Raw genomic sequence first — 25,714 nt, forward strand, 5'->3', positions numbered from 1 at the left:
AAAATGTGTTGCCGAGCCAGAACAATGAATGCTCAATTTATATTCTAAGGCTATTTACAAGTTGATCACAATTCAGTTCACCCATTCTGTAGGGGCTTAAATTGCATGAAGAAACTCTTGCATGAGTCTATGAGCACATTTGAAGCTTAATCCTTTAAGCAGCATTGACAAGATAACTCACTTCCTTAAAAACCTCTTATCTAGAAAAACCTCTACCTCACACAGGCAAGCCCAGATATGTTGTAAAGTTGATTCTCAATGGAACACTTTTCCCTACATCCCTATCTTTGCACCTGCTGAAAATCTGTAGAATGCTCTGCGTAAGATATGGAATTTTATAAGGGACTTGGTGACTTTTACTGAACCATGGAAAGGGTTAATGAACTTTAAACTGTGTAAGTAATAGTTCAAAATTTAAAACTCTAAAATTAACTCATCTTCAATTAATTATCAACTCATTATTGTGAATTAATTTTTCAAGGAGAAAAAATTACTTTCTCTTTTCTGAGAAAACAAATGCATGAACTTGACAACAGCATTTTCTTGGAAATGAGTTAGAACACATCTGGAAAGAGAAAGAATGAAAAAAACATAATTCAATAAGGAGACGAAAAACATGTTCACAAATAAAATCATATCTTTGTAACAAAAAACATCATGCTATATTCTATATACAGGATGTTTCAAAAATGATGCATCAAATCTTATGAAAAGGGAGGGGGGAATTCACTTAAACAATTATTTTTTGTCATGGGATTCATGGTTGAGAGTGAAACTGACGATGCTAGAGGGCGCAACCATCAACCATTTTGCTTCCATTAAGTTCATGTTTGTTGCTCTCTTTCAAATTTTTATTTCCTGTTTCTGACCATGCATTCTCAGTAAAAAAAAAGATTGTGTTGGTCTGTTTGACCACATTTTAAGGTACAGTAGAACCCTAATTAACAAATATAAAAAATCCATGGATAACAATTTTATCTGTTAACTCTTTAAGCAGTTTATAAAATTTCTCTGATTCACATTATAACTGCCACATTGGAAAATACAAAACCTTCTACAAATTGTTACCTATTTTATATAACTGCCACATTGGAAAATACAAAACCTTCTACAAATTGTTACCTATTTTCAAGAAGATTTTTTTTCTGATTGCGCTGACAAATACTTCCTCCCCCTCATCAAGAAACCAAGAAAATCGACTCCACCCATCACTTTTATTTCCCTCACTATGATACAAAAACACCTGCCATGAAGTGTGTGGCTTTCTAGGAAGAGCAATACTTTTTCCGTTGGAAAAAATCTCTTTTGTATTTATACTGAGTCTATATATATATATTTACTGTGCTAAAAGGGGGGGGGGGAACCAAGTCTCTCTCTTTCTCTTATCCAACTTTGGACAAAAACTGACTGTCCACTGGCAGCTGATTGACTAGAGGGGGGAATGGAAAACATGTTTTGACTGAAAATAATGTCAACTCGTTTTTAGAACCCGAGATATTTTGGGGTGAGTAAAATAAAGCAGATGAAGTTTGACAAGATGTCTTGGGATTGTGCCGCTGTAAGGGTTAAATAGAGGAAATCGTTCAATTGGGGTCAAATTTATTAGGAACAAACAAAGTATACAAACTTGTAATGCCAAATTTTAAAAGCTACTTACTTTGCGGTTGCTTTCACAACTTATTTCTGACAACAATGGGAAAAAATGGAAAATTAAAAATCATGAATCCATGAAAAAAATTGCTTAATAGAAGTTTGTTTGGTACGTCCAACATTTTAATTAAATTCTGTTGAAATTGTCATTTATTTCGCTAACTGAAAAATGCTTTTGCTTCAAGTGATCTGCCATTCTTTGCTTGTAAAAACAGAGTACAAATTTGAAGTACTTTTATTTATTTATCTGAAACCTAAACATGTGGACAGTACAATGTTTCATGGTGTTGATATACACTAATTGGCCACTGAAACCTTCCCAAGCACACTCTTTATGGCTTTATTGTCTCCTCTATTCAAAAAAGAGCAGATTCTTACTCCCCTTCTTTTTGTTTGTCTCTAAAGAAGAGCTGAAGGTCAAATTCTAGGAAGACTTGTAGTTTTGGGTGATGAAAAATACGAAAAAATTAAGGAAAATTCTTAAAAAAAAAAAAAAATAATAATAAAAAATAATAATAATAAATATAAATAATAATAAATAATAAATAAAAATAAATAATAATAATAATAATGTTATATTGAGGGTCTTTATTTGTTAAATAAGGATTTGAACTTTATTTCTGCCAGAATTGCACAAAAAAATTTGTTAAATCGAGGAATTAGCTGAATTAGAGTTCATTACACCAGGGTCCAACTGTACATGTTATATTTTATTAATATATATTTCTTTTTGTTATGTGTTGCACATATTTATATCTACAAATATTAACATACATCATTAAAAATATTAATAAGAATGTAGTAAACATTAAAATTCACTACAACACAGTGAAATAAGGAAATAGTTTGCGATGAGTAATTGGTTGATGTAGGGCGGGATGTATCTGGTATTATCTGTGAGTAATTGGCCATTGAACAATATATATATCCGTGTATGCTGTATGCATATATATTGTAATCAGACAATGAGATCACACACAAAGATTATATTGTACCCTAAGAAAAAACCTAACACTTCTGCGGGGAAAAATAATTTTAACAAAAAAAAAAGTACAAAAACCCTAAAATGTCCAAATTGCATTATAGTTAACATAATTTTCTTCTTTATTGATATAATGTTATTTGTAATTTTAAACTGTTTCCATGATTAAACTGCATATACAAAAGAAAAAAAATGAACAGAATTAATGAATACTTGCAACTATAAAAAATAGAAAAAACAGTAATAAAAGTAAAGAACCAATAAATATATACCCAGACATGGAAAATGTCTTCTGCACTTTGATTGTTGATTCATATTTCGAACTTACAATATAATCAATGCAGAATGTGTCATGCAAATGTGCCCCAATACGCATGAATGATATGCCTTTCGGAATCTGCCAAAAAAAAAGAAAAGAAAAAGATAAGCTTAATGTTTTGCATATAATTTTTCTAAAATCTGGAAAGAATTAGATTAACCATGAGTTCATTTAAAAAGCAGATATAAGAGTGGAATGAAAATTTTGCAAAGGATAAGTACTCTTTCAATGAGACATAATATATTCAAGAGAAAATGGTCTGAAAATCAATGGTGAGAGAGTGAATAAACACTATGCTCAATAATTAGTTTACAGATATTGAAACATGCTTAACCATAGCAGCTATGATGAGCTGCTTTTTCTTTGAAGCTGCTTTCATTTGAAGTATTCAAGAGAATGCAACACTTACAACAAACTATTGCACATAGGAACATAAAACGAATTTAGTCACAAAAGCAAATTTATATACATAAAGAATAATATTTACAATGAAAAAAAAGAAGAAAAAGAAGCCACATACAAACTCAACCCCGCTCACAAAACCAGACGCATCAAAGCTGATAAATTTCAAAGAGTCGCAGACTTTCCTGATGACCATAAGTCTTTGTATTATTACAGCAGAAGCTTCACAAATGAAAAGTGACTTAGCAGGAACAACCCACCTTTTTGATAGCTGACATGTTCGTACCTGAATAATACAGAAAAAATTTAGTTTGTTGTATAAATTTTTATGACATTTAAAATCAAGTAAAGTGATACAGATTTCCTGACACAAGGAAATTGATATAAAAAAGTCAATTCACATATCTCAATGAATAAATGAAACTGAAATCAATATAGAAATATGCAAATACAGCGAAAACCAATGTAACAACAATATACTCTCTGTAATGATAAGATTTTTCATTTATATAACCATATTACTCTTTGATCTCTATGCAATTTTCATAGTGTCAATATATTTCATCTATAATGATAACTCCTTTATAACAAAACGTTTCTAAGGTCCCTTAAGTATCATTATATAGGTGTTTCACTGTATATCTGAAAACACCTGAAGCATATGGTGCCCTTATCAAAGTTAAAAAAATATATGTCTGTTGATCACAAAACTACTAGATGAAATGTCCAAAAAGGATACTTTTATTAAAGGGAGAAATATTAAAAACATATTTATTAAGGAATCATTATTGCAAGATAAGTTACAAGCCATACTAATTTTTCTTTAAGATTCTCATTGAAAGAAACACACAATATTGCATCAATTTCTAATAGAAAATATAAGGATTAAAACTTTTTAATTCAGTCTTTATTGTGATATAGAGGGGGAAGAAGTACTAAAATACAAACTTTATTTTCTTGAAATAATAAAATCAACATTAGATACTTTGGTTTATATATCATGTGTTATTTTTTAACCCTTTAAGCATTGACAAGCCCAGATATTTTATAAAGATAATTTCTAAATAGAAAACTTTTCCCTGTACCCCCTTAGTTTGCACTCATTAAAAATCGGGAGAGAACCTACTTAATTAAAAAAGATATGACATTTTTTGAAGGAGGGGTTTAGTGATTCCTAATTGCAACTTTACTTATTTTTTATTATTAGATTTTGGCAACATTTATACATTAATGGGACAAAAATTGTTTGAATATCTGCAAAATACAGTTAATGCTCATTATAACTACCCTCACCCCACTGTTCCATCGAAATTCGATGCCATATTAGGTGACTGTTATGTTGAAAAGAAAACATCATTTGATCATTTTTTGTCGCACCACAGTCATTTTCTGCACACAAGGGCTAATTAGACCAAAACTTATAATTTATTGCAGGTCAGATTCCAAACAGCAGGCTTGTTTTTTATACTCATCGAGAGGTTGGTGCACTAAATCCTCTATGGGGAACTCCCTGCGGTAGCAATTTTTTTGCTGAGGTTATGTCAAGCATTGGAGAGCATATTACAACGAGCATTGAATATATATAGTAGAACCTTGATAACTTCACACCCCAAAAGTATAGATAAGCATGTTGACTTAAGCGAATGCTAAGTTAGCGAGGTTTCATTTGATCTCTCCCCCGCAATTTTCAAACATCATTTATACCATGTACACACTTATAAATAACTGAACTATTTCCATTCCATCTCATCTGCAATTTTTTTTTTCAAATTATCTGCAATTTTTAATGAAAAGTTCCAAATAATTCTGAATTATGGTGAAAAAAGTATATGATTATTTGCAAATGAGCAGTGCAATTGCTGAAAGTTAGGAAAACTTTCATTTTTTAACTTTTGCCTAAAAAGATTTTTTAGCTTATTCATCCATCACTTGCTAAAAAATTTCAGATATCATATGCCCTTATCTGTGACTTTCCTAGTCCACAGGTTGTTATCAGGCTCCAAAAAATAGAAAGTGACCCTTTGCTAAGGTATGAGCATGTACTTTCAACCAACAAAAAACAATGAAACAAAAAATGGTTGAAATATATAAGGGAAAATTTATTACCTGGTTAATCCATTAGAAATTTCGAAAAATTAGCTGTGATAGCAAACCGCAAATTGCAGTCAACTTGAGCAGGATTTAGCTGTTTTGTGTCAAGTTAAGCACATGCAGTCATCCCCCATATCTGTGGGGGTTACATTCTGGAGGGCAACTGCAAATAACCGAAACCATAGGTTTTTTTAAAATATCCTGTTTATTGAACATCATGAGAAGAGAAGGGTGATGCAGAGATAGAAGGGAATATAAAAGAGGGTGCAGTGATTGTTAACTGCTTTCTGAAAGAACATTTTGATTTCCATTTGCCGTTTCTTCTTCTTCATGCCATTAAGTATGTTGACAAGGCTTCCTCTCTACTCTCTCTACCAATCTTTTTCCATGTAAAGAAAATATCATAAAGGGATGTGTGTCATGAAAATAATGTAATGCTGATTTGAACTTGCGAAGCCCTTCAAATTTTATGAACAAAACACGTGAATGATGATTGCTGAGTGTTGACAAAAAAATTTCCCAATAAAGGAGGGAAAAACAACGAATATGGTAGGGGGGAAGGGGGTGGCGACTGTAAATAAATTTCCAGATACACCCATCCTTCAGGAATGCTTCAATATCTCTCTGAGATCTGAAGTGGGGTGTGTCCAGTCCACCATTATTTAATGTGTTTAGTTAAAAAGGTTTCTCTCCATTGAATTTACTATTATTTCAACCATGAGAATAATAATTGTCAAGTTATCGAGGTTCTGCTGTATTACATTCCCAGCAGAGTATTGAAACACAAATCCTACAAGCAGTACTACTACTTAATCGTACATGCACCTCGTACATATTCATCTGTGAAATTTCTAACAAATCAGAACATGTTGGAATGTGTGTTCTGAGTGTATGTGCGGGTCCCTAACGTATTTACGTTGTTGAGTTCCGCTTGTCTAGTGTTCATGCTGCCATCTGACTCCATTTTCTGAAGTAAAGAAGGAAATGTTTGAATTTTCATGTTATGTCAGCATAGGTGTTGTAGGTCTGTCTGCTTTCTATGGAGAGACTTTTTCAAATGGAAGACCGGCTTGCATTCGCACCTAGAAGCTGAAAAACTGCAGTAAACCACCTTCAGCCAACCACTAGTGTGCCATCAACAGGGTTCGAACCTGGATCCTCAGGATGAGAAATAACAGAGTACAAGCAGTACTGGTGAACTTGATTTCGCGAAAACATAAAATTCATGAAACACATCAACTTACATTATTGCATGATTCCAAATACTGAAAATGATATGATTCAAATTCCCTATTGAATATCAAGCACGATTCAAATTTGGTGGATGGAGTCTGCAATAAAGAAAAAAAAAGGATAATTAACAACATTTCACATGATTGGATTGTATTTTCTTAAACAATACAATATTGAAAAGTAACGTACAACTAATGGATTTTAGAGCACTTGTACAGTTGGTCTTCACACATATATAGAAAATCTACTATTTTATAAATACAATATTAATCTTTGGTCCTAATGCACTTATCACAGTGCTAATATATTCTACCTATGATGGTAATTCTTTTATAATGACACATTTCCCCAGTCCATTGAGTATTGTTATATAGGATTTTTACTGTATATTTCTATGCAATACAATTTTAAGAGCACAACCAAATTTTTGTTAATTTATTTCCCATTGGAAATTGCTTCTCCATAATTTATTTTTGATGTAATATACATTTTTTAACCAATGATTTAATGAACTGATTTTGCTATATGAACTTGACTGCATTGATAAATTATCTATTAAATTTTTCTTGTAGCCAAGTTTTCCGCCAATGAACATAATACCCTTCAATATTACTTCTATTTTTCTGCAGCAGCTGCAGAGCACCTGGGAAGTGCATACAGACTCTGCAAAGTACAAGTTATGAACAATTGCATTACACAATCATTATTGTCAATGCCTCATTTCCAAAACAAAAAATATATTAGATCTGACTTGAGGCTACACTTCCCAGCGATCAGTCTTGTTCTGCCCATGATGTATTGGCCGCCGGAACCAATAAGTATTAGTGTGCCCAACGAGGCTAGGTGACAGTATGGTTTAGCCAATTATCATCCCAATATGGGTGAAATTATTCAGCCACTTCAATATATATTAATGCTTATATGCCGTAGAATGAAGGACAATTTACATTGCATAGTAGTGATCTAATACAGTGATCCCTCACTATGTGTGCCAGTGGAGTGGAACAAGAAAAAAAAAGATGTATAAGTGATATGGATGCATAAGTGAAAACAAGGAAAAGGGCACTTAAATCACTTTACAAGTTTATATGATTGGAAGAAAGTTGCACCAGTTTCTGAAGTTGTATTCACAAAGAATTTCCAACACATTTACAGCTTTTCCAAATGTGTTGTGGGAATTTTTTTTTTTTAATTATCTTCCGTATTGATCTCTTCATTGTTGTCATCATACATTTCCTTCGTGATATTCTGTAGTTCTTATTATCATCTAGCAATCATGTTTTCATTTACCCATTCTGAAATGTAGCAAAGCTAAACAAGCTAGAATGCCTAAGCGAACTCGACATGTAGTCTCTAGCAAAAGCAAAAATGTTTCACCTTTCTAAAACACTTGCTATTGATTGCAACATCTTATCCTTATCACCACTCCCTAATCACATCCATTCTACTAGGTTCAACCCCTTCAGTTTAGTGGGAGAGCACTCATGGAGCGGAATGGTTTATTGATACTGATAAGTCTTACTGGACAGAGTGATGATGGATACCAGAATCCCACCTCAGGTATATAGAATGCAAAAGAATGTCTAAAAAAAAATGATTCCGAAGAAAAATCACTCTGATTGTTCTCATTCATAAACCTCCATGTAGTCCAAGAAAGGAAAATAATACCCACTTCAGCAAAAATATAAGAAATATAGTTAGCCATAATAGCTTTTTCATGAAAAATCTTTTTAGACTCTTTGTACAAGCTTTTTTTTTTGGGGGGGGGGGGGAAGCAAAGTAACCAGAATTTTTTGCGAATATCCAAGAGAAAATTCACCTGTATTCTGAAGAATTATGGTTTAATCATTAATTTTACTCCTTCAGTATAGCTCCATGTAGTCACACTAAGGGATGAATCACTCACAGAGGAATAATATTCTTTCAAACCATGAACAATGAAACTATAAATTATTGTTTTAACTATGTTTAATCATAATGGACCCTATTACATGAATAGAAAGCACACAGACAATCTTAATTTTGAATTAAGTGAAAGAGAAAATTTATAACTGAAATGGGGGGAAAATCTAAGAGGAAGGAATGTTAATTACTATTCTGGTTTCAGTCTTTTGGAAATGAATTATTTCCATGTCATGGAAGTCTATGTATCCACTGATACATGTAGAACACACATGGCTATCCATGTCAGATATCTGACTTATTTGAACGAGAAGCACATCTGAACCATTGTGAAAAATTTGATCAATGCTCGCAACATATCGCCCAATTTCAATTATTCCTTCATCACCCTCAATGACAATCGATAAACTCTCTGCAAATAGGAGTTTTTCAATTTCTTCAAAACCTAAAAAGAAAAAAAAATCATGGTTATCATAACTAAAGAGCGACAAACAACAATATTAAACTAATATAATTATTTTGCAACAAATACTTGTACTTATTTTAGTCAAGAGTATAATGACAATATCAAATCACTAGGATCAATTACTGTAACTATTAAAATATGCTCACTAATATTCCTTGAAAAAACTGGATCGTGGCGTTGAACTACAAGTGGAATAAGCAGGTTAGATGTATGAGCTAAAAATAAGAAAATGACCTGTAAATATTAGTCTTGCATATGGATAATTTTCAGAAATCCAAAATTTCATACTGATAAAATATGCAAGCAACTCTAATAAAGGAACTATGTACAAGAGTTTTAAAACTTATGTCAATTTCCTAAAGTTAAATAGATACAACAAGACCGAATTATGAGTAACTTGGTTGACAAGTGCTTTGCAAGATGAGCAAAAAATTTTAACAAATTTTGATTAAATTAATGAGCACTGTCTTGCAAGACATTCAAACATTTTAGAATTTTCTAACAGATTTTGACTTGATAAACAAGATCTTTTTTGCACTACGAGCAGTCATATGATACCTAGATGAGCATTAGTCTATATGAGACTTTGTGTATTTGCCTTGTCTGTTCAGTGCCACGTGATCACAACTGGAAAGTAGTTAAGACATCACTGACTTCAGGAGAGGCATTCATAGTGCAAGCCCATGAAAGAGACAAATGTCTATTGAGAGCCCATGTCTCATTCTATTGTTTTGTGTGTTAATACAAGTGGAAACTCACTAGTTAGGATTTCACAAGTGAAATCCCTAGCTTTTATGAAAATAGTTAGCCTTCAATATGAAATCAGTAAAAATATAATAATTTAAAATAAATTTGAATTTTTTGTTAGAAAAATATTGTGGCTGGTGGTAGAAAGACATTTGTGGAATAAATGATTTGAGTTTACATTACATCCTATGGGGAAGTTATGATAAGTAACAGAAGTTATACAATAACGAGCCCTTTCACAGAACAAACTATGTCGTAATCTGAAGTTCCACTATATTCATAACTTATTTAAGCTTTGTATTAGTAACAAGTAAAAATTCAGTTAAATCTGTATTTTTTACTTACTTTCAGTATCTACCCTTTTCATATGCATCTCTACAGGGTGGTCTTTTTGGTTCTTTTCTACACATTGACTAGGAAGAAAAAAAAAATGCTGGCAAAAAACTCAAATGTAGAACAACTAAAAATAATTTCTTGAATGACAAAAGTTGAAAAACTTTAACTTAAAGTTTAATTTTTTCTACTGCAAAATAATTCTGCTACAACAAGTTGAACCATAACTTTACTTGGAAATCACTAAGATAAGGTGTATGGAGAGTTTTTCTTTGCTTAGCCAGAGATTCGTGTTCACGTAACCTTTCATATTTGGAATATGCAGGCCAATGAACGCCAGAACTTTGCTACTGGACTTATCCCGTTGCCGAGATCTCTTCCAGCCCAGCTTCGTGGCAGAGTCTGGAACAGGAATATGCAGGCCAGGTACCCCTTTGCCAATAAGATGAAAGCCCACAGATTTTTTATAGAATAATATTCAGCATATAATAATACAAAAATAATAAGTAAATTGAATTGTTTACTCATCCAAGCTCACAGAAACCCCCCCCCCCCCCAAAAAAAAACAAAAAAAACCTGTCAGAGGACCCCTAGTGAAGAATAACTTTCTTTCTTACTTTCGAACCGAGCAAAACTCTGGTCTATCACCACGAGTAATTTACTACCAATGGAGTTGTGCTAGAAGTGTGTAAGTGTACCCAACAATCAGAGTGCATATGTAGCATTGTGTGTGAAGTTTTTGGTGCTGCCATCTATATTTCAAATTGTGAATGAAGTGCAACAATATTTGTGCTGATGTAGGTCTGTTGCTCTCTGTGGCGAGACTTTTTAACAGGGAGATTGGCTCGCACTTGCACCTCGAAGTTGAGAACCACAGAAAACTAACTTCAGTCGACCACCACTGCAGTGGCAGTACGTTTCGAATCTGGGTCCTCGTGATGCAAGTCTGTCACTATGACCACTTGACCATCACAGAGGCAGGTGAGGCAACACTGCACTAAGCCAACCCATATAGGATATTATGCTGTACCTGTTGTAACATTATTTTCTCTAACTCTATTGCTCTTCCTCCCCCAGAAGGAATAATAACGCCAACTTTGGGAAACACTGGTCTAGATGCAGCATGAAGAAAATATCAAATAATAAGCACTTTGAAAACACATATTGAAATGTGTAATGCCATAAATGTTTCCATTTTCAAATTGCCAACACCATGATAAGATTGAGTATCAAGCATAAATTATGTTTTGTGTTACACATTTTTGTATGAAAAATAGGTTGCACACAACTTACCCAATTTTCGTGAAGAATAAGTCCCATTTATGCAAATTTGAACCAGTCCCCTGTAAGTTTTTCTCCAAGTGTATAACTTCAAAATTTTTACGATTTGCTGACCTCCAACTTTTCCCCACAAAATGCTTTAAAAGAAAAGTGAGTACAGGTAAAAGAGTATTGAAAAAAAATGCATATAGCACAAAAATAGAACATAGTAAAACAAATACTGGTTTTTTTTAAAAAATTCTTTTGAACACACTTCCCGAAAATTACAGCAGTCGCGTTTGTCAAGATAAACTGGGTACTATTTTTTCCCAATGTGAAGCATCTATGAGTTTTTATATACTACGAGCAATTTGTATGCTAGATAAATTATTTAACTGCCTTTTCAACTGAATTTTCCTCAAACACATGACTTGATATCCAGGTCCATAGCCAGATCGGGGGGGGGGGGGAACTACTTGCATTTCGGGATGGGACCAAAGTGATAGAACAATATATTTGGCCATCATTTCCCCCCTTTTCAGTCATTTCACATTTTGAGGGGGCAAACAAGCCACCCCCAAGTCCCTCCCCTCTCGCTACAGCCTTGCTGATATCAATAAGCTGAAAATAAAACATTTACTTATGTACAGGGCCATCTTAGGAGCATCATGGGGCTCTCAGGCAAGTGATTTTTCTAAGCCCCTAGGCTAGGGAAAACTATTAGTTAAATGTGCTTACTCTGAAAAATTTAAACCAGACCTCATTTTCATGAGGGGCCTCTCCTGTGGTGAAGCACTAAAAGATTGAGGGGACATGTTTACAAAAAAAGTCTGATTTAAAGAACATTTAGGCCCGGCATTGCTGAAATAAGAGGGTTTTAAGGGGAAGTGAGGTATCTTGTAGTTACAGAATATAAGGCATCAACTTGATGCCTCATATTCTTGTCAGTGCTTGAGATACCTTGGTCACGAGGCAAGATATTCTGTCAATGCTTTTGTAAGGGACACCAATACCTGTAAACAGTAATATTTTCATTGTAATTAAAAAACACCTTTAATTTTATTCAGAAGCAAAAATGTCTCAAAAGCAATCTAAATTAGACTACTAGGCTATAAGGGTAAACAATGAGAAGAAGAATTACAGAAACCTAATACGATAAGTCTGTATAAAACTTACATATCTTAGTTTAGATTGGGATAGATCTGCATTTATAGTACTAAACTCCAGTGACTCTTTCACACATTTGCGAACAATGAGGCGCTCAAGCAGCACTGCTGAGGCTTCACATATAAAACAAGCATCTTCAGGTAAATCAACATACTTTGTTTCCTTGGGTTTGCGCTAAAATGATTAGAATGAGATGTGAGAAATATTTTATAACAAATCAGATTACCATACTATAATGAAGATGCCATTCTTTCAAAACCAACAATGGAAAATTAATCAATTTTTTAATATAAGCTACCGTATTTCCCCCCCCCCCCATTAACTAGTATGCCTGGAAACATAGGACAATAGCATACCAGGAAATTTGAATCACAGATCCTAAAATTTTTTTACATATCTTTATTGTAACAATCTATTGAACGGCTGAACGCATTGTATGATTCTTATTAGATCTCGCTTTTCCAAGCATGGAACGGACCAGATGTGGAAATTATCAAATCTGGTGTCCCTTGAGTTTGGCAGCATGCTGACTAATGCAGGGAATATAGTAAGCAGATGTGTAATGGAATCACTAATTACAGTTTTTTAAGTCCTTGGAAAATCCAATCAATGACACTATTAGATTCAATGAAATTTGTTTGATTGGTTGTACATCAATCAGTATGGTTACAATCAGTACATCAATATAATGGTTAGAGCTTGGATTATGTGCATATGCATTTGCATATTTTGGACTTAAGTTTTAATGCATATAAAATTGAAGAATTTTCAGAATAAGTGTATATTGTTGAAGTTTTGCAAGAGTTCAATCACATTTTTATAATTTTTTGAAAGATTAATCCTTATAATATATGCATAAAATCAGTTTTTTCCTACACAATGAACAATGATCTGTAACTAAGTGTTTACATACTATGAAAACTTGAGCATTTACGATCTTCACATCAGAATAAATTAGGACCCCACACATACACTTTGAGCCTATTGCACTAACCATACGAAAGATGAAAAGTCAATGTAATAATTAATTTGAAAAATACAATGAAGGTACACTGAATATCGTAACTATAATTATGTGCATGTCATTCTTTGTCATTTGTGATGAATGAGAATAGATTCCTGCTTTCCAGCAAAATCCAGACAAGAAGGAGATCTAAGGAATGTCTTCCCACTTCCCAAAATGTGAAGACATTCTTTACTGATGAAAATAAGTTTTCCTACTAAAACTTTTCAAGAAGTGTTTCTTCTAAGCATTTTCAAAAAGTTTTCCTATTAAACATTTTCAAGAAGTTTTTCTTTTAAGCATTTTCAAAAAGTTTTCCTCCTAAACAAGATTTGTTAAGACTACTTACTTAACAGTGCATGCACATCATACACATTACTCTGCAGAATTTCTAATGAATCAGTACAGCTCAGAATGCATGTTCTGAGTGTATGTGAGGCCCTTAATGTATTTATGTTGCCAGAATTATATGTGGTTTGTGTTCTAGCTGGTGCTGCCATGTGTCTTCTATATTTTGTGAAGATGGTAAATATTTGAATTTTTATGCTACCTAAGTATAATGCTAGTCTGTCTGCCCTCAATTTGTAAGAATTGAAGAAAACAACATTCCAAGTATAAGAAACTTGACAGGACAGTAAAAAACTTGGTTTATTATATTTGGTGGAGGCCGAGTTTGACTGTATAATGTGCAAAAGTAAACAATATAAATGAAAGCATACCAAATAGCTTCTGGTAATTTTATAATTTCCCCACAAGCTTTCTATAATAGTTTCTCTGTAGAATACATGCTTTCCATTAACCTGAAATAAATAAATTTGATAATGAGATTTCTTCTAATTATTATTATGTGAAAAATTAATAATCTGTCATAAAGTGAGCTATAAATGAATTGAACAAGATATAGCTGGAATTTTCAATCTTTCCAAAGTTGTTAGCACTGTGTCTATCATCAGAAGAACATCCACACAGCAAATCTGGTACATGCTCAAACTCAAATCACCACAATGCTAATCCAATGTAACAGGAATAGGTTGGTAAATGGGGCTTTTGATCAATGAGTTTCAAATACACCACTGCAATAGCAATCAACAGGTTAAAGAGGTCAGGAATGCAATATTTGTCATAACATTTGAAAATATTACATATGCAGATAGGCCAGGAAAAGTTTCATGCAGGTGAAAATTTGTAAATGTCACACTTACAAATGACTTCAGTAGTAACAATAGTGCCATACGACTTCAGTAGTAACAATAGTGTCATACGACTTCGGTAGTAACAATAGTGTCATACGACTTCGGTAGTAACAATAGTGTCATACGACTTCAGTAGTAACAAAATTTCAGAGAAAGAGAAATCAGAGATTTCAAGACAAAAAAAAGTTTCATTATAATATACTACAACATTTAGTGAAAAATTTAGATCTTATTATTTTGAATTTGATTCAAATTATTATTTTAATATTTTAAAACATTTTCAAGCAACGAAAAATTCATCCATTGAATACTTTGTCTATGAAACACTTTTATCTGAAAAACCATATGAATACTGTACTAGAGAATTCATGTTGAATCAAAAATTACGATAAAAATGCTTCAGACTGCATATTTACTTTTGCATCTTCTTGCATAATCTGCTCCAAAGTTTTGAGTAATTGATCTAGTTTTGCCACAATACGAGTAGAACATTTCTTTTCTCCTTTCGATATTTCACAGTGAATTTCAACTATCAAAATACCTTCTGTGCTCAGTTTATTCTGAATGTCAACAGACAGCTGTCCAATCACATCTTTACCTATTCGAATATCCACTTTGTCTGAGAATAACACAAGTTCCAAGTCACTGGGACCTTAAATATTCAGAAGGAAAAACATAAAATGATCAGATTGAGAATTTCTTTTCTTCTAATATTGGCAAGCACTTGAACCATCAAATGATTTTCAGGAATTTATTCATTTCGAATGAAACTCAGAAAATTGTTATTCCATACTCTTTGAAAGTAAAAAAATTCAAGGACTATTCAAGCAATTTTCCAGTCAAAATTTTAAAATTCAAAAACATTCATATTGCGTATGATAAAAACTTTGATTTAAAAAAAAATGAAATTACTTTCATTTTAAATTTATATTCAACATTTACTCATTTTTAATTTCCAGCTTGAAATGCTAATTTATTAAAGATATATAATTTTTTTAAGCAATTATAATTCTTATTTCAACTTGTAGACAATGTCAAGTTCTGAACTGGGGGGGGGGGGGGGGAAGAGGTCTTACGTTTAAAAAAAAAGTCATTGTAATTTAGAATGCAAATGACATTTAAGCAGAAATCATTTTATGTTTGAAACAGTATTGAAATTTGCCTTGAATAAAAAATTCCTGACACATTCCCATATCTTCATGTAATTTTTGCCATCTCAACTTTTCATGCGAATGTCCCATTATTTTCCATATATTTTCAGCAGAGCCTATTGAAATTTTTATTCTTTACTGAAATTAAGTATTAAAATTATTTTCCCAATTTTATGAATTATGGTAACTATGACTTTTAAATATTTTAATGTTAACATTCCCCCCCCCCCATAGAATACATTTAAATCTACTGCTTCAATGCAATGGTGCTTCATTTTCTGCCTTTGGTGTTTTTTTGGGAATTTTAGCAATAATTGCCAACTTTGCTTACCTTTGGCATTATTTTGGTGACAATTGGAGCGATTCCCCATATTTTTATCAAGGAAATATGATCAGCCCGCATATATGCCACTTACATTCCTTAAGTCAATAGTTTAAAATATTCTGAAACAATATCTTAAGCGCAGTATTTTACTGCCAGATTTCAGGCAATATCCTTTTAAGCATAGAAATACCTCAGGTATGGGTGATCATATGTCCTGTTTTGAACATTGTCTCGTAATCATTGTATCATTATTGCTCTAAACATTTTCGCTCTAGAGGTTTAGAGAGGGGATTTAGTTGAAGGGAGACAAAAATTAATGGAAGAAATTCACACACAAAAAAATTTTCAAGCACTTGAAAATAATAATTATTTTTTTTTCAAGGCCTGTATGAACCCTGTATTCCATAACATTCAATGAAAATGTTGTGATTTACTTCTGTTATATAATCACTTCAGAAAGCAATTAATCTAAAAGAGGGGAAAATTCAATAAGCATAAAATTAATACTCCAAATTTGATGACATAAATATTACTAAGTAATTAATAATTACTTATGGAATGTAAGAATTCTGTCTCGTTAGGATATTGCTTCAAATAGGCCATGACATCCCGCACCACATCTGAAAAAATAGAGAAATTTTCAAATTATTTATGTCAGAGGTATTCAACCTTTTCTAGTTGCGAGCACTGCCTGTACCCATCATCAAAAGAAGAGCAGTTCTTACAGCAAAATTGGCATATAAATGCATGAAATCAAGATGGATTCAATCCTTGAATGCAATTTTTGTACAAGATATTTAACTGAAACGTTGATTAAGTGCTCGCGAGCACAAAATCAGCAAATGAGCACTGAGCACTCTGGGTGTTTCTAGGAGCACTGTGGTGCTTGGGAACAGCAAGCTGTAGATGACTGATTTAGGCACTAAGCAACTTAGATGGCACAGTAAATATATTATGGATTATTGAAGTATTCAAATTCAGTTAAATAGAACAAAAAAATATTCCCAACCCCTCTATATCGGTAGTAAATTGCTATATAGCAGTATGACTGGAGATGGAGTACGGTGAAAAAGAAGGAAAATTCTAACAGCTAAAGAAATATGCAATTCTGAAAAATGACACCTTTCTAAGGATGAAATTGAGAAATCATTCAAGACATTTTCCAGAGAGAAAAATAAATAGAGGTGATTGATACCCAGAAAAATCCCTTTCTGAAAACAAAAAGCTCTTTATTTATGGATATGTTTGGAAAGCTTAACTTCAAGCTGAAAAATCTATATACATATAATTGAATTTTTGTCTGTTTGTGTGTGTCTGTCCTCTATACAAATCTAAAATTTTAGATCTGTCGTTGCCAAATTTTGCATATATACCAAAATGAGACCCGACTTGAACAAAAGGCTACGTTAAAAGTTCGTCAAAGCTGGGCAAATGCCCAAAATGGATAAAAAACTGTCAAGCAACAATGGTTTCTGGGTCTCAATAATCACTTTTGAAATGTTTTTTGACTACTGTGGTTCCCTAGCAATGCGTTTCAGATGCGCATATGCCTTTACAATGGTTTGTCACTTCTTTAATGCTGCCAGTATTATAGTTTATTCCTTTATAATGGATTGTGACTTTTCAATCCTCCCAGTAATTGAAGAAAACCCGGGCAGTGCTGGGTATCATAGCTAGTAAAGTAGTAAAAAAAAAAAAAGAGCGGGCTGTGTGTGCACAACATTACTGCTAGTTATGATAGGTATATGTATTTTGCCCTTTGTTACAATATACATAAGATGACCAGCCTGGTACAAAACTTGAATCCATTTATATCAATGAATATTATTAGCTTACTTTCAACAAGATAAAGTCTGAAAATACATAACTATTAGTTATATGCAAACTTCATTATATCCGTACCAGCTTGAAAAATGAGGTTCAAACAAAATAAAACATTTTTCATTCATGATACACATTTTGATTAATCTGAGCATTCTTTAAATGCATAGATTAAAATAATATATGTTAATAAAGATTAAACATTTTATAAAAATCTCATGTGATTAAATAAATCAACAAAAAATATGTGTCAATCGTGGCATTTTTTTCTTGACATTTATGTGGCCTGTGGCACATTCACAGATCACTTAAGTGACCCGTGACACAGTTCCAGAACACTTAAGCGATCTGTGACACATTTTGAGATCCCTTGAGGGACATGTGGTACAGTTTTAGAGCACTTAAGCGGCACCCAGTGAAGTTCTACATCACTCAAGTTACCCACAGCCCATTTATTATCACTGACAAATTGTTTCATCTTAAGCTTATATAAAAGATGAAAGTAAGTTACGTTTTTGGAAAACATGAGACTTCTTGCAGTAGACTGATGACGTCAAAGATCCATAAAGAGTACTTCTGATTAAATATCTAAAGAAAATCACGGATTTGGTTAGAGTCCAGAAAATAAAATAAACTTAGGAGAGAAGAAAAAACATGATAAACACATCAGTAATTAACTTAACAACTACATGAATAAAATTTTTTTGTTCAAACACAGAGAGTTGAAAACTCTATACAAGGCAATCCAAAATTCATCAGCCAAATTTTAAGAAGGGATATAAGACTCAGATAAAATCATTTTCGACCATAGAAATGTGTGGTTGAATCACAATAGCAAATGCTATGTGACAGAGGTTGCGTTAAGATAGCACAGAACAGCACTTCACCAGTAACTAATACCATGTCATGTGATGTGCACCACCGAAGGTACAGGGGATGTAATGTGGCAGGTCTCATTGTGGTCCCCAGCACTCATAGACTCGATCGAAAAAAAATTTTAGAAAATTTTTTTTGCAATTTTTTTTTTCAAACAAGAAGTTCCATTCCCCCTCCCCCTCAGGAAGGTTCTGCATAGCCCCCCCCCCAAGCAGAATATAATTCTGTGTCAGTCTTTCAACGCAGAATAGAGAAATCACATCTATATATACTGTTCATAAAACATAAGTTTCCTTTCATGGATGCTATCAGTGATTGATAATCTTGGGTACATAAACTCTTAAAAGCTTTATATAGCTTAAAGTTTTAAATTTTTTTCTGAAGACACATTTAATCAGAGGAAACAATTAAAAACTTCAAAATACAAAGCTGTGGACGAAAAAACTTGTGTTTACAGCATGGCTGTTAATGGAATACAATAACGATTATACAGGAATTTCGGCAACCAAGGTCATGCCTGATGAATGATTGCCGATAAACGCTATGAAAACAAAGTCACGTCTTTGCCAGTTGCTTAAATGCGGTCACCAAGCCTTTTTTTTATGGCTGCTCAATGGAAATGACCACGGCTGTCCTCTATGGGCTCACGACAACGTAAAAGCTCCAGAGAAATTTTAACAAATCTGGAGAGCGGGACGAAGGGTGAAAAATCTGGTCTCCACCTAAATCCAGAGAGTTGGCAGGTCTGGGCATTGTCTACACAATTCCCAATGAAACCTTCAGTGAGTTTATCGCAAAAATTGATGGCATTAAAGTATCCTCAATTTATTTCATTAGAGCACTTGCATCACAAAAAAAAAAAAAAAAAAAAAAAAAAAAAAAAAAAAAAAAAAAAAATATTCAACTACACATTCCATGATGAAAAAACTTGTTTAGCAGTGCTCTATCACCCCTTAAAGTTTATCCCATGAATTCGGAATCACCTTGCATGGCCCCCACATCCTGTAGCGGGGCCCCTAGGCTGGGATCTTTTGCGGGCCCCTGGGTCAGACTTTTAATGGGCCCCTTCTGTAGTTAATATGTAGCGTGAAAAAGTAAAAAAATTATGATAACCGTCCCGGGCCCCAGGGCTAGAGCCCTGTCAGCCCCCCCTATGTGGGGGCCATGTCACCTTGTATATAAAAGCGGATCAATTGAAACATGATGGCCTAGGCTCCCATTGTGATTGAAAATTGCAGTCATTGTTTTTCATTAAGACTTTATTTTCTTCCTTTATATTAGACCCTGTAAGGGTTTTTTCCCCCTTCCAACTTAAACTGTATTTTAAGTACTCATATAATTGTGGCATGATATAGAAAAAATTGAGAGTTCTAGGGTGAGGCAATTTTATCAATCTTGGTGGTGAGAGATATAGCTGATTGTTTGTCAGAGCCATCTTTAATAAAATACAGACTTGATAGGTTCAAATAGAGCACAAGATATATGAAGGTTTTTAATAGCAGGTTGATGTGAAGATACATTTAGGAGAGAGAAAATTTAACTGCTCTTGTGCGGGAACTTACTTCAACTGCACTTTTCTCTCTTTCCTAAATATATCTCCGCATCAGCCAGTCAGCTGTTAAAAACCTTTGTGCGCTTATGGAGAGTGATATCATCCTCATATAAGTTGCTATCTGGTGGCAGTGTCAGCAATTGTGAGCTCTGGCCTGAATTAGGACCGACCATATATATATATGGCTCCATAAAGTGCACATGAGCTCTAAGGAAAGATTGAGATATTTGTTGCCTTTGTAGTCTGGCGCGCTCATTTGGTAAGTGAAAGGAAGTGAGTTCCCCACAAGGGTGGTTGAATTTTCTCTTTCCTAAAATATATTTGGATCAGTCAAATGTTAAAAACCTTTACATCGATAGCGGAGAGTGACATCATCCTAGGAGGTATGTCCATTGAGTGATTCACAAGATCCCAACAGGGCCAAGATTTTTCATTGTTGCATAAGCAGGGTAAGGGTGCAATTGAAGCTAATGCACACATCATAATAATTTTCCAGGTTATGGTTTCAATTGCCCTTCCCAGTTTCAGTAAGGTATCATATTTTTTTTTACATTTAACATGAAACCAACCATCAGCCACTTTACCAATAGGGGTACTTTTAAATGGAAGTACAAAGCAACTCAAACTATTCTGTCAACTTTATTGCCGCTGTGGAGGTCGAGTGGTCATAGTGACGGACTCGTGTCGCAAGGATCCGGGTTCGAACCCCACCGGCGTCACAGTGGTGGTTGGCTGAAGTTTGTTTTCTGTGGTTCCCAACTTCAAGGCGCGCATGCAAGCCGATCTCCCCATTAAAAAGTCTCGCCACAGAGAGCAACAGGCCTACAATGTTACAAATATTCAATCATTACACTTCCCTCACAATTTGAAGTATAGATGGAAACACTGAAATATCAGACACAACACTAGCTACACACTCAGACTGTTAAGTGCACTCACTTTGTTCCAGACTCTGCCACGAAGCGGAGGGGCTGGAAGAGATCTCGGCAACGGGATAAGTCCGGTGGCAGAGCCCCTGGCATTCATTCATTGCCAACCTTTATTTTGCTTGTTCAAGCATATGGACTGCCCAAATAGATTAAGCCTTTAATCCTCTTTCCCTACCCAGATCATGATATGTAGTATGACTAACCACACAATGCTGCTATTTCTTGGTCTCCCCCCCCGCCCCATCACCTTGACCATGTGTGCGTGTCACCTGAAAAACCCAAATACAGGGTGTATAGGAAAGTCCCTTTACTTTGGAATAACTTGTGAACCATTGATACTAGAAGCATACGTCAAATTGGCAAAAGTATCCAAATAATAAGCATACCTCAGCTACGTCATTCTTATTGTAAGGGGTGGTATAGTTATTAAAATAAATATTAAAAACATTATATGGACACCCTGTGTTCAAAAACCCAATTTGAAAGTTGTTGCTTTGTGCCTTTTGAGAGCAAAAAAAAAAAAGATTTAATATTTTTAAATGCAATAACAGCCGAGATATTTGGATTTGAAAATAGTTGGTTCCCTTATACATGGGTCATTTTTCTTAGGAGAAAATATCGCCCCTCCCCCCCCCCCCCATTTTAACAAACCACATAGCTAGATGACTTTGGTACTGCATGCATCCGCAGCATTATTGGATTACTTTAGATGCTGTTACTTGTCAATAGTGATCTTTTTTAGCTATGTTCAAACTCACAGAACCGATGATGTTAAAGCCAAAACAAGAAAATGAAAAACGTTATTGACTTTGATACCTGGTGGACGGACGTCGATTTTACAGCTGTTCGATGTAAGCATCAACAAGACTTTTGAAGATTATTAAAGATGCCTTACAGAAACCTGACATTGGCCTAGTGTGGCAGTGGGCTCATGAGGAGTGAAAATGTTTCCACAGAAATCATCATCAAAATCCTTTAGAAAGTGTTGTATCAGTAAAGCGAGGGATGGAACTGAAGACAATACTGTCTTTGAAAGTGACGATGGCAATGACAGACAGTTAAAGATGAAAATGCTACACCATATTGACTTTCAATGAAGAACTTGGAGAATCAAAAGAAATAAATAAATTTAATTGAAAATTAAATCAATGAATAATTTTTTTCCCCCTCTTAAATTTGATTTTTTGGGGGTCAGCTTATACACAGGTTTTCAGTTTATTGTGATTTTGATGGTTCTACTGTGAGAAGGATAGACTTATACAAAGTATGCTTCTAGGATCAACAGTTAACGAGTCATTCCAGGATAAAGAAAAACTCCTGTGCACTCTGTATATCAATAACTTAAACAATTCATCTATTCAAATACTACAACATACTATAGCACATCAAACCAACACCATCTACAGCAGAAGGTTGACGTCACTGAAGAAGGTCATCTCAACTATAGCCATTGGATACAGCAGGCTTAAGCATGTGTCGTCGTTACCCTATTTTTGTAGTATATCTCCAATGGCCATAGGTGGGATGACCTTCTTCAGTGATGTCACGGGCTTTGCCTGGAGACCTTCTGCTATAGATGGTATTGATCAAACAACCACAGAGAATAAAAGATTTCAGCTAATCAAAAGTTATCTACCTTGAAAAAATCATTTTAAACTTGAAATAAAATACAAGAGCTATTTAATTACTGGTAAAATATAATCACAAGGTAAAACATACCCATTTCTGTTAAAACAATTTTTCCATACTGACACAGTTCCCAATGCTGGGATGATCGAGCATTCAACTTCATACGAATCTTCTAGATAATCTTCTTTTGTAGGAGACTTAGATTTAAAGTAGGGGAAATAAAGAAAAAATATTAAAAAATGAATGAAAATAAAGCATCTATAAAGGAGATCATACTCATTGTTCATCTTTGAGCAAAGAACAGGTTTGTTACTCCAACTGATGTCTCAGAAATTATTGAGAAAAAGTAGAATAGCGATTGGCTATCTCGATAATAGCTGTAGTCACATTTTTGTTCAAAGATGACAGATGAGTACATCTGACATTTCAAGCAGCTCTAATAAAACTGAAGATGACACTATTGTTCATTTTGGTGTTTCAGTTTTTTATGTTGCTATAAATTGTATAATTGCCAATATATCAACATTTGGTCCTATTTGATAATAATCATAGTAGTAGTGACACTTGTAGATATGGTAGTACATAATACCAAAAGATATACAGAAGTTAATAAAGATGGCTTTTGCCTAGTAAGTTCAAGTAAGATGGGTATTTTTCAATGCTCAAAACTAGATAATAGCTTTAGATATTTAGAAAAAAAAATTACTTAAATAATTTGATAAAAATGATTTTTTTAGGATGAAAATGTTTATTTATGAAATACATTTTAAAAAAATAAGAGAGAGAAAAAAACTACTGGAGCATGGATTTTTTTTTTTTGTCATACAAAACTGACTGTAAATTGTGTGTCCTGATCTGATTGGCCTACCTGAAGTTCATAAAATGGCAACAAAACAAAAAACTACCTACCAAAATTAACAAAAGATCTATAAGTAACTCAAAAAGTCAACTCACAAAAATTAAAGTAGCCAATTCATGCTCTTCTGATAGAGAAACAAAATGAAGCTGCTTGTCATATTGTGTTTTAGCGAGAATTCTTTGAATCAGAACTATGGTTGCTTTTGACAAGAATCCATAAAAATCTTGTTCAGCAATATGAGTTGTATTTCGCTTGATTTCCTTGAAAAAATAAAATTATATTTTATAAAACTTCAATGAAATACATAAAATATGACAGCTCTAAATGATTGTGAGGGGGATCACCATATTTTATATTTATGCCTGCACCACCAGGAGATAGTTGGGGAAACAGGATAAGCTCATCATGTGACGACAGTCCAGAGAATATTCTTGATGAAATTAGTAGACTTCTCCATGTCAATCAATGATATTTATATTCAATCATTTCATATTTGCTAACTATGAACGTCGGTGAAAGAATCCATAGACACACATTATGTATAATATAAACATTTACTACACATAATAAAGTAAAGCGGGATTAACAAAGATACAAACGTGCGTACAGTACGACGGCCAAATAGCAACTGACAAATAGTCCACATTACCGCATGAGGGCGCTGTGTTCAATAAGGAAATTGCATTCCATAACATCAACACTCCCCCTGAATGCAAATTTCGATTGCTTACAAAAAATTATATTTCAGAAACATTACGTACACCAAGCAATTTCAGACAGTTGGCATGTTTATATTGTGAGACCTTTGGTTAAAATATCACCTCCCATCTTAGTCATGGGCACATATTCTAATGATATAATATTTTCATTTAAAGCATCTCTAACAAAATGATGCAGAATATCAATATGCTTAGTATGACTATGATACACAGAGTTTTCAGCTAATTTTAAGGAACTACGATTATCAGTAAATATTTTAGTTTCACATATATCATGTATTCCTAACTCTGAAATCACTTTTGTGAATAAATGGCTTCCTTAACTCCTTCTGTGAGTACCATGTATTCTGTTTCAGTTGAACTTAAAGCAACAGTCTTTTGCTTACGGGATTCCCACAAAATTACAGTTCCACTAAGTACAAAACAATATCCAGTATAAGATTTACGATCATTATTATCATTTCCCCAATCTGCATCTGTATAACCATATAAATAATCATTGCAACATTCAAAAATTAAGCCATAATTAATTGTTTTCTTCAAATATCTCAAAACACGTTTTGCAGCAATACAGTGAGAATTATTAAAACATGTTAAATATTGACTTAGGTTACTGACTGCATGAGCAATATCTGGTCTAGTACAAACAGCTAAATACATCAAAGCCCCAACTAATTCTCTGTAGGGAAAATCAATTTCTTCATTACCATCAGACTTTTTGAGTTTTGTGCTAATGTCTATTGGAGTTGAAACAGGATTACAATCAGCCATGTTAAAACGATCTAAAAGATCTCTAATGTAACTAGATTGACTCATTGAAATTTTTCCATTTTTCTGATTGAACTCTACACCAAGACAATGTTTGACTAGTCCCATGTATTTAACAGATAATTCCCTTTTCAAATGCTCATTCAATTCAAAAATTGTATCACAACCTTGAGAAAATACTAGAATATCATCCACATATACAGACTTACCTTTACGTGACATAAAATATACACAAGGATCTGTAACGGTATTATCAAAACCAAAACATTTCAAAATTTGATCAAGTTTCAAGAACCAGCGTCGGCCAGACTGTTTCAAATCATATAATGTTTTGACC

At 33.6% G+C, this 25,714-nt stretch overlaps 1 protein-coding gene across 1 annotated transcript in view; it reads right to left on the minus strand.

Moving 5' to 3' along the window:
- LOC149078588 (uncharacterized) overlaps window positions 1–25,714 on the minus strand; it is a 90,933-nt gene that overhangs the window by 41,335 nt on the left and 23,884 nt on the right. The window contains exons 10-24 of the mRNA XM_089240702.1: window positions 23,986–24,150; window positions 23,122–23,228; window positions 18,557–18,633; window positions 16,776–16,844; window positions 15,165–15,400; window positions 14,275–14,355; window positions 12,562–12,726; window positions 11,419–11,543; window positions 10,138–10,205; window positions 9,192–9,260; window positions 8,771–9,024; window positions 6,689–6,775; window positions 3,472–3,639; window positions 2,905–3,029; window positions 495–565 (exon numbers count right to left, since the gene is read on the minus strand). Coding sequence (XP_089096828.1) covers window positions 495–565; window positions 2,905–3,029; window positions 3,472–3,639; window positions 6,689–6,775; window positions 8,771–9,024; window positions 9,192–9,260; window positions 10,138–10,205; window positions 11,419–11,543; window positions 12,562–12,726; window positions 14,275–14,355; window positions 15,165–15,400; window positions 16,776–16,844; window positions 18,557–18,633; window positions 23,122–23,228; window positions 23,986–24,150 — 1,867 coding nt within the window. The remainder of the gene's footprint in view (window positions 1–494; window positions 566–2,904; window positions 3,030–3,471; window positions 3,640–6,688; window positions 6,776–8,770; window positions 9,025–9,191; window positions 9,261–10,137; window positions 10,206–11,418; window positions 11,544–12,561; window positions 12,727–14,274; window positions 14,356–15,164; window positions 15,401–16,775; window positions 16,845–18,556; window positions 18,634–23,121; window positions 23,229–23,985; window positions 24,151–25,714) is intronic.

The sequence above is a fragment of the Pholcus phalangioides genome, unplaced genomic scaffold (assembly GCF_987345545.1).
Source record: "Pholcus phalangioides strain wild (caught in Gottingen) unplaced genomic scaffold, Ppha-v1.0 ptg000013l_1, whole genome shotgun sequence".
Classification (NCBI taxonomy): Eukaryota; Metazoa; Arthropoda; class Arachnida; order Araneae; family Pholcidae; genus Pholcus; species Pholcus phalangioides.